This window comes from Nerophis ophidion, linkage group LG09, assembly GCF_033978795.1.
Source record: "Nerophis ophidion isolate RoL-2023_Sa linkage group LG09, RoL_Noph_v1.0, whole genome shotgun sequence".
Classification (NCBI taxonomy): Eukaryota; Metazoa; Chordata; class Actinopteri; order Syngnathiformes; family Syngnathidae; genus Nerophis; species Nerophis ophidion.
This window is the reverse complement of record NC_084619.1, coordinates 5570500-5581010: the sequence shown is the minus strand read 5'-3', so window position 1 is coordinate 5581010 and position 10511 is coordinate 5570500. Positions and strand designations below refer to the sequence as shown.

Here is a 10511-nt window from a genome sequence, read left to right as displayed (position 1 = left end):
AAAAATGCATAATAAAGAAGGAAAAAAACATATAGGTCGAATTTTTGGGGGGAAATTTATTTGATAAAATCCAACACCAAGAATAGACATTTGAAAGGCAATTTAAAATAAATAAAGAATAGTGAACAACAGGCTGAATAAGTGTACGTTATATGAGGCATAAATAACCAACTGAGAAGGTGCCTGCTATGTTAACCTAACATATTATGGTAAGAGTCATTCAAATAACTATAACATATAGAACATGTTATACCTTTACCAAACAATCTGTCACTCCTAATCGCTAAATCTCACGAAATCTTATACGTCTAGTCTCTTACGTGAATGAGCTAAATAATAATATTTGATATTTTACGGTAATGTGTTAATTTCACACATAAGTCGCTCCTGAGTATAAGTCGCACCCCCGGCCAAACTATGAAAAAACACTGCGACTTATAGCTCCGAAAAATACTGGTATAGATTAGTCTGTCCTAAGAGAGCACAGGTGGTAGGTTCAATGTGCTTAATTGAATAGCTTAATTGCTCCGAGAGTAAAGTGTTTATGTGAGTTTAGATTGGGGTATGTCGTTTGTTCTTGGGGAAAGACGTTAATGTCTGTTGTTTTCATGTCAGCATTTACACTAACGAGCTCGTGCAAGTCAGTCCGTGAGTTTAACAAAATGCTGTTATCTACCATGGGTTTTCAATGATTTTATTTTCATAAAATTCGTAATTGTAACCATCTGGAGTTTTACTGCGGTTGTCATTAACATTTATCATTACATCCCTAGGTGCTGCTAATGTGAGAAGTCAGACCAAAACACTTATAGTGTAACATTTACAAGTAGAAACTGTTTACCCCTTCATTGTAATAATAATATTAATAATTATACAATAAGACTGGATATACATTAACAATTACGGTATTGATATTTCAATTAAAGGTGGACACTACAGCTTTTGTATTTTCTGGTTGTATTCTAAATACTATAAAAAAAAATATGGGTGAATTGTGACAAGCTGAAGCACTGTGATGAGGTGTCAACTTGTCCAGGGTGTACGCCGCCTTCCGCCCGATTGTAGCTGAGATAGGAACCAGCACCCCCTGCGACCCCAAAGGGAATAAGCGGTAGAAAATGGATGGATGGATGACAAGCTGAATTCTCACATTTTCAACTGTTAAAGTACTTCTATATTTCTCGCATGTTTCAAACCTTTGAAAGGTCAAAAAGTTCAGCTCATCTGAGATGTATGCTTGTGTTTTTTAATAGCGGTGTGATGAGATCCATATGGAATTAAACTTTATCTCATTCAGGACATCCAGACTATATTTTAAATAGGGATGCATCGATTAATCGGTAACCGAATATATTCGGCCGAATATGGCAAAAAAAAGCCACATTCGGCCTTCGGTGGAATGAGTTACAAACAAGGCCGAATAGTGACGTGTGACGCAATTTTTTGACGCGGTGACGTTGGGATATGTTGTGTACCTGTATAAGTGTATGAGGTTACAAGCACACACTTAATTGAGATTTACTTGAGCCTTCTGTTTACATTATTAGCATATCTACTGTGGCTAAGCAGACTTTTGCCAAAAGGACAATAATTCATTTGTTGTGGGTTTATTTACTTTAATGCACTTTATTTTTTTTGGAATGCATGTTTTGTTTGAAGGCCTAATATAAATGAAAAACTTTGTGCTTTTTTTTGAAAAGCAAAGGCTACTGGATTATTAAAAAAAAAGTCAATATTCAATAAAAAATTACTTTGTTCGAAAAACATGTCTAAATATTTATTGTAGGCTATTTATGCAATATAAAAAAAATTGTGAAAAACTGCATTCGGTATTCGGCCTTCGGCCAAGCGTTTAAATTTTATACGGCTTCGGCCACAAATTTTCATTTCGGTGCATCCCTAATTTTAAACATTTGAAAATATGCAACCTACCATAATAACACATTTTATCTATCAACATAGAGAAGTGGTTCAAGTTTCACATTTCTCCTCCAATTGAAACCATAATAAATGTTGCATTCATTCTTTTAAATACATTTTAAAGTACCTCATTTAACACAAATCCATCCATCCATCATCTTCCGCTTATCCAAGGTCGGGTCGCGGGGGCAACAGCCTAAGCAGGGAAACCCAGACTTCCCTCTCCCCAGCCACTTCGTCTAGCTCTTCCCGGGGGATCCCGAGGCGTTCCCAGGCCAGCCGGGAGACATAGTCTTCCCAACGTGTCCTGGGTCTTCCCCGTGGCCTCCTACTGGTTGGACGTGCCCTAAACACCCCCCTAGGGAGGCGTTCGGGTGGCATCCTGACCAGATGCCCGAACCACCTCATCTGGCTCCTCTCGATGTGAAGGAGCAGCGGCTTTACTTTGAGTTCCTCCCGGATGGCAGAGCTTCTCACCCTATCTCTAAGGGAGAGACCCGCCACACGGCGGAGGAAACTCATTTCGGCCGCTTGTACCCGTGATCTTATCCTTTCGGTCATGACCCAAAGCTCATGACCATAGGTGAGGATGGGAACGTAGATCGACCGGTAAATTGAGAGCTTTGCCTTCCGGCTCAGCTCCTTCTTCACCACAACGGATCGGTACAACGTCCGCATTACTGAAGACGCCGCATCGATCCGCCTGTCGATCTCACGATCCACTCTTCCCCCACTCGTGAACAAGACTCCTAGGTACTTGAACTCCTCCACTTGGGGCAGGGTCTCCTCCCCAACCCGGAGATGGCACTCCACCCTTTTCCGGGCGAGAACCATGGACTCGGACTTGGAGGTGCTGATTCTCATTCCGGTCGCTTCACACTCGGCTGCGAACCGATCCAGCGAGAGCTGAAGATCCCGGTCAGATGAAGCCATCAGGACCACATCATCTGCAAAAAGCAGAGACCTAATCCTGCGGTCACCAAACCGGAACCCCTCAATGCCTTGACTGCGCCTAGAAATTCTGTCCATAAAAGTTATGAACAGAATGGGTGACAAAGGACAGCCTTGGCGGAGTCCAACCCTCACTGGAAATGTGTTCGACTTACTGCCGGCAATGCGGACCAAGCTCTGACACTGATCATACAGGAAGCGGACCGCCACAATCAGACAGTCCGATACCCCATACTCTCTGAGCACTCCCCACAGGACTTCCCGAGGGACACGGTCGAATGCCTTCTCCAAGTCCACAAAGCACATGTAGACTGGTTGGGCAAACTCCCATGCACCCTCAAGAACCCTGCCGAGAGTATAGAGCTGGTCCACAGTTCCACAAATCCTTCATTTCTTATATTTAATCCCAGCATCAGCTCTTGAGCATTCACATGCACAGTTTCTTTAGAAGCTGCAACAACATATCTTCATTATTTCTGTCATTTTTCCTCCTCATTGTTCGTTCTTAGAGAAAGACTAGCTGTGTGGAGGCAGCGAATTGTCCCTTTTACAACGGACTTGGACAGTGAAGGGTCTCGGGGGTAACAAAGCAGCATCAGTTTTTGATGACTCTGACAGCAACCACAATGTAACTGTCAGATGACTCACAGTTACCTCAAGGCTGTGTGTGTGTGTGTGTGTGTGTGTGTGTGTGTGTGTGTGTGTCTAATACGCTCTATCTTTAGTTTTTTTTCTTTGCCGAGCACATTTTCCTCCTATCCCCTGACCTCCCCAGTCCACACGTACCATCAGTCACAAAGCTGTAGTCCTTGGCTGGGCCACTCAAGGTTGTTTCCAAGGAGACCTCAGTCCTGGGGGGCTGTGCGTGTGATGCACTGTGAATGGAGGTGGGGAAGGGGTTGTCGGTCCTGGGCTCCAAGATGACTGTCGGTTCTCTTTCCAACAGCAGGTTCACCACCTATTAGCAACAAGAGTTGAATATCTTACTGTACATGTTTCTACTGTATTGCTATTTCTGTCAGTGATATGGTGTGTGTGTGTGTGTGTGTGTGTGTGTGGGGGGGGGGGGGGCAATATTGTCAAGAATATCTGATAGCATACAACAGGATAAGGATTGTCCCCATAAACCTTTTTTTTTTTTAGTTACAAATGTTTGTTTCTCTGAATGGCCTCTAACCTACTTAGTGGTTAGAGCAGGGGTGCCCATTACGTCGATGGCGAGCTACCAGTCGACCGCGGGGGGTGTGTCAGTCGATCTCCAGCCAGGCTTTTTAAAAAAATAGACCTAAAAATGAGTGATCATCAATCTTCACCAAGACGTCACTTAAATGACATTCACGGTACCGGAGGGTCTTGTGAGATGACGCTGGCTGCTGCAAGATCATTATTATGAAAATATGACCGAGAGGAAGGCCAGAAACACTTTTTATTTCAACAGACTCTCGCGCCGTACCTTCCGTCAAAACTCTAAAGGCCGACTGCACATTTCCTATCTTCACAATAAAAGCCCTGCTTCATGCTGCCTGCGCTAACTAAATACAGAGTCTCGGAAAACTGGCGTGCACAAGTGATGTGCACGCCAGCTTTCTGAGGGATCGCTTGTGCACGCCAGTTTTCCGAGACTCTTATTTTGTTAGCGCAGGCAGCATGAAGCAGGGCTTTTATTGTGAAGATAGGAAATGTGCAGTCGGCCTTTAGAGTTTTGACGGAAGGGACGGCGCGAAAGTCTGTTGAAATAAAAAGTGTTTCTCGCCTTCCTCTCTGTCATTTTTTCATAATAATGAACTGGCAGCAGCCAGCGTCATCTCACAAGACCCTCGGGTGCCGTGAATGTCAATCAAGCAAGCTACGGAATTTGCCGCCAATGTTTTTCTTGTAAAGTGTATGGAAGCTGGATGAATTAGATGCCAAAAACCAACCACTTTCATGTGGTATTGTACAGAAAGGACCACTTTTTTTCTCCTCCATTTGAAAATGTGGGCGTTATCATCATTACTGTCTGATTCCAATCAATGCAAGTCATCAGAATCAGGTAATACACCAACTTATATTCTTGTCTTTGTGAAAGAAAGACATCTATGTGTGTTACACATGCTTGTATTATCATTAAACACATTTAACTTGTTTACAAAAATGTCTCTTTCATAAATAAATAAATATAAATGATATATATAAATGAGGTAGATCCCCTCGAGTTGGTCAATTGAAAAGTAGCTCGCCTGCAGAAAGTGTGGGCACCCCTGGGTTAGAGAGTCCGCCCTGATATCGGTAGGTTATGAGTATAAAAATGGGACCCATTACCTCCCTGCTTGGCACTCAGCATCAAGGGTTGGAATTGGGGGTTAAATCACCAAAAATGATTCCCGGGCGCGGCCACCACTGCTGCTCACTGCTCCCCTCACTTCCCAGGGGGTGAACAAGGGGGCTGGGTCAAATGCAGAGGACACATTTCACCACACCTAGTGTGTGTGTGACAATCATTGGTACTTTAACTTTTAACTGATCTACACATCCCGTTTCCATATGAGTTGGGAAATTGTGTTAGATGTAAATATAAACAGAATACAATGATTTGCAAATCCTTTTCAACCATATTCAGTTGAATATGCTACAAAGACAACATATTTGATGTTCAAACTGATAAACTTTTTTTTTTTTTAAAACAATCATTACTTTAGAAATTGATGCCAGCAACATGTCACAAAGAAGTTGGGAAAAGTGGCAATAAATACTGATGAAGTTGAGGAATGCTCATCAAACACTTATTTGGAACATCCCACAGGTGTGCAGGCTAATTGGGAACAGGTGGGTGCCATGATTGGGTATAAAAACAGCTTCCCAAAAAAATGCTCAGTCCATCACAAGAAAGGATGGGGTGAGGTACACCCCTTTGTCCACAACTGCGTGAGCAAATAGTCAAACAGTTTAAGAACAATGTTTCTCAAAGTGCAATTGCAAGAAATTTAGGGATTTCAACATCTACGGTGCATAATATCATCAAAAGGTTCAGCGAATCTGGAGAAATCACTCCACGTAAACGGCATGGCCGGAAACCAACATTGAATGACCGTGACCTTCGATCACTCAGACGGCACTGTATCAAAAACCGACATCAATCTCTAAAGGATATCACCACATGTGCTCAGGAACACTTCAGAAAACCACTGTCACTAAATACAGTTGGTCGCTACATCTGTAAGTGCAAGTTAAAGCTCTAATATGCAAAACGAAAGCCATTTATCAACAACATCCAGAAACGCCACCGGCTTCTCATCTAAGATGGACTGATGCAAAGTGGAAAAGTTTTCTGTGGTCGGACGAGTCCACATTTCATTCATCCAATCCAATCCAATTCACTTTATTTATATAGCACATTTAAACAATAACGTTTCCAAAGTGCTGCACAGCCATGTTAAAAACAATATGAAAAAAACAATATTATGCTCCACCAATGACTGAATAAAAACAAAAAATAAATAAATACAAAACCAATATAAAAAAAAAACTATATAAAAACAAATATGATTAGTGAATTAGTGAATTATATATTTATATAGCGCGTTTCTCTAGTGACTCAAAGCGCTTTACATAGTGAAACCCAATATCTAAGTTACATTTAAACCAGTGTGGGTGGCACTGGGAGCAGGTGGGTAAAGTGTCTTGCCCAAGAACACAACGGCAGTGACTAGGATGGCGGAAGCGGGAATCGAACCTGCAACCCTCAAGTTGCTGGCACGGCCGCTCTACCAACCGAGGGTAAAATTGAATAAAACAGTAAAATAGAAATCAAAGTGTATAAAAAACACAGAGGACAACAGAGGACCACACAACTCACGTAGTGTTAAAAGCCAAAGAATAAAAGTGGTTCTTAAGACGAGACTTAAAACACTCCACTGTGGAAGCAGTTTGAACATGGAGGGGCAGAGTGCTCCAGACCACAGAGAAGGCCCTGTCTCCCCTGGTCTTAAGTCTGGTCTTGGGCACCACGAGCTGGAGCTGGCTCTCGGACCTCAGAGCGCGCGCAGGAATGTAAATTTGGATGAGGTCCGAGATATATTGAGGTGCCAGTCCATGTAAAGATTTAAAAACAAACAGCAATGTTTTAAAATCAATTCTAAAATGAACAGGGGAGCCAGTGCAAACTCTGAAGAATCTTTTATATTTTGAACGTTATTTTTAACACGGTGATTACCAGTGGAATTATTCATTACTTATCGTGTTAAGCAATGTCAGCTATGATTTATCCGAGAGCCAAATGCAGTCATCAAAAGAGCCACATCTGGCTCGAGAGCCATAGGTTCCCTACCCCTGGTCTAGTGGGACATAAACCTGATAGCTTACAGTTGGGGACCACAATTCTTAAGGGGAATCCAACATATGTTCTCCCACAACAACGTATACTTGATGACAAAGGAGTCATAGTGTGTTTTTAGTCCTGCGCATGTATGTGATCATGCTGCAGTGTGTGCAGATGTACGTGTGCGCGCGTCAACCTCCTCAGTCCGCTTCAGGCACTCCACAGCTTGTTGGTGAGTCACGGCCCTCAGGTTGGAGCCGTCAACCTCCAGCAGTCTGTCCCCTGTCATAGACCAACACACCAATCTCATCATCGTCATCATTAGCAGCATCAATACAGCAATGTGTGTGTGCTTGATGCACATGTCATCAAATCAGAGTCAATCCTGTTCAGTAAAGCATGAACAAGCAAAACACTTCATCCAAACATAAGTATATACATTATTCCAATAACAATAAAAAAGTACAAACCCCGTTTCCATATGAGTTGGGAAATTGTGTTAGATGTAAATATAAACAGAATACAATGATTTGCAAATAATTTTCAACCCATATTCAACTACAAAGACAAGATATTTGATGTTCAAACTCATAAACTTTTTTTTTTTTTTGGCAAATAATTAAATTACAATTTCATGGCTGCAACAGGTGCCAAAGTAGTTGGGAAAGGGCATGTTCACCACTGTGTTACATCACCTTTTCTTTTAACAACACTCAAACATTTGAGAAATGAGGAAAGTAATTGTTAAAGCTTTGAAAGTGGAATTCTTTCCCATTCTTGTTTTATGTAGAGCTTCAGTCCTTCAACAGTCCGGGGTCTCCACTGTCGTATTTTACGCTTCATAATGCGCCGCACATTTTCCATGGGAGACAGGTGTGGACTGCAGGCGGGCCAGGAAAGTACCCGCACTCTTTTTTTACGAAGCCACACTGTTGTAACACGTGCTGAATGTGGCTTGGCATTGTCTTGCTGAAATAAGCAGGGGCGTCCATGAAAAAGACGGCGCTTAGATGGCAGCATATGTTGTTCCAAAACCTGTATGTACCTTTCCGCATTAAAGGTACCTTTACAGATGTGGAAGTTACCCAGTAATGCACCTCAATACCATCACGGATGCTGGCTTTTGAACTTTGCGTGGATAACAGTCTGGATGGTTCGCTTCCCCTTTGTTCCGGATGACACAATGTCGAATATTTCCCCCAAAAATTTCAAATGTGGACTCGTCAGACCACGTTTCCACTTTGCATCAGTCCATCTTAGATGATTTCGGGCCCAGAGAAGCCGGCGGCGTTTCTGGATGTTGTTGATAAATGGCTTTCGCTTTGCATAGCAGAGCTTTAACTTGCACTTACAGATGTAGCGACAAATTGTATTTAGTGACAGTGGTTTTCTGAAGCGTTCCTGAGCCCATGTGGTGATATCCTTTAGAGATTGATGTCTGTTTTTGATACAGTGCCGTCTGAGGGATGGAAGGTCACGGTCATTCAATGTTGGTTTCCGGCCATGCCGCTTACGTGGAGTGATTTCTCCAGATTCTCTGAACCTTTTGATGATATTATGGAGCGTAGATGTTGAAATCCCTAAATTTCTTGCAATTGCACTTTGAGAAACGTTGTTCTTAAACGGTTTGACTATTTGCTCACGCAGTTGTGGACAAAGGGGTTTATATTTACATCCAACACAATTTCCCAACTCATATGGAAACGGGGTTTGTAAAAAAAAGAAGAAAAAAAAAAAAGATATAAATATAAATTACCAATTTGAATGCGTCCATCTTGGTCTGCAGCACCGCCAGAGACCAGAGTTTTGATGTAGATGCCTCCATATTTCATGTTTGTGTTTATTCCTCCCTTTGAATTTGAACACAAAGAAATATTCAGGCAGTGTCACTCACAAACTCACAGTAAAGTATCACGTTTTGTACATTTTTGTCTCTTCTCTGTTTCGGCTCACTAAGATGTCTGCATTTAGGTAAAATATTGTCTAAAGCTGGCCTTAACATTTAGAGCAGGGGTCACCAACGTGGTGCCCGCGGGCACCAGGTTGCCCGTAAGGACCAGATGAGTCGCCCGCTGGCCTGTTCTAAAAAATAGCTCAAATAGCAGCACTTACCAGTGAGCTGCCTCTATTTTTTTAATTTTTATTATTTACTAGCAAGCTGGTCTCGCTTTGCTCGACATTTTTAATTCTAAGAGAGACAAAACTCAAATAGAATTTGAAAATACAAGAAAATATTTTAAAGACTTGGTCTTCACTTGTTTAAATAAATTCATTTTTTTTTTACTTTGCTTCTTATAACTTTCAGAAAGACAATTTTAGAGAAAAAATTCAACCTTAAAAATTATTTTAGGATTTTTAAACACATATACCTTTTTACCTTTTAAATTCCTTCCTCTTCTTTCCTGACAATTTAAATCAATGTTCAAGTATTTTTTATTTTATTTTAAAGAAAAATAAATACATTTTAATTTAATTCTTCATTTTAGCTTCTGTTTTTTCGCGGAAGAATATTTGTGAAATATTTCTTCAAACTTATGATTAAAATAAAAAAAAAATTTCTGGCAAATTTAGAAAATCTGTAGAATCAAATTTAAATCGTATTTCAAAGTCTGGAATTTATTTTAAAATTTTTGTTCTGGAAAATCTACAATAAATAATGGTTTGTCTTTTAGAAAAATAGCTTTGTCCAATTTGTTATATATTATAACAAAGTGCAAATTGGATTTTAACATGTCATCAAAATTCTAAAATTAATCTTAATCAGGAAAAATTACTAATGATGTTCCATGAATCATTGAGGTGGAACAAGACAACTGCTTGCATAAAGTAAATAAAGACAAACAAGTAAGCGCCTCACATACTGGGTTTTGGTCCCTTAATTAAGAAATAGGAATCATTTCACTCACTGCAACACTGATGCCGAGACTCCCGCTGCTCTTCTTTAGCTCCACTACAAACTTCTCCCCAGCTTTTAGACTTAGGACTGAAGGAGATCTGGAGCAAATGTCCTTAAAAACAGAAAATAGGTACAGTTGTAATTTAAAAAAAAGGACACTTTACCTTGGTCGACTCCATACTTTGCTAACCTGCGCGTCGTGTATTCGCACCACTGGAATGTGAAGTTTCCGATTCCGTTTGGGGGTAGCCATGCTGATGGCCTCCTCCAGTTCATCCATGGCGTGGCGGAACTCGGTGCCGCTTAGTGTGGTCTGAGAGCCAAAGCTCCTCTCCAAGGCCAACCCCAGGGTGCTTTGGCACAGGGAGTTCTTACTGTCTTTTAGACACTCTGATCAGGGGAAACCAAAATGTTGACACTTGTTACTGTCGTGGTCAAAAGTTTACA

General features: G+C 41.2%; 1 protein-coding gene across 1 annotated transcript in view; it reads right to left on the bottom strand.

The window, feature by feature from the left end:
• The window catches only part of LOC133559760 (uncharacterized), a 177077-nt gene that overhangs the window by 95512 nt on the left and 71054 nt on the right, over positions 1 to 10511 (bottom strand). Inside the window, exons 22-27 of the mRNA XM_061911829.1 lie at positions 10255 to 10454; positions 10075 to 10176; positions 8925 to 9018; positions 7365 to 7450; positions 3658 to 3829; positions 3430 to 3482 (exon numbers count right to left, since the gene is read on the bottom strand). Of these exons, the coding sequence (XP_061767813.1) occupies positions 3430 to 3482; positions 3658 to 3829; positions 7365 to 7450; positions 8925 to 9018; positions 10075 to 10176; positions 10255 to 10454 (707 nt within the window). The remainder of the gene's footprint in view (positions 1 to 3429; positions 3483 to 3657; positions 3830 to 7364; positions 7451 to 8924; positions 9019 to 10074; positions 10177 to 10254; positions 10455 to 10511) is intronic.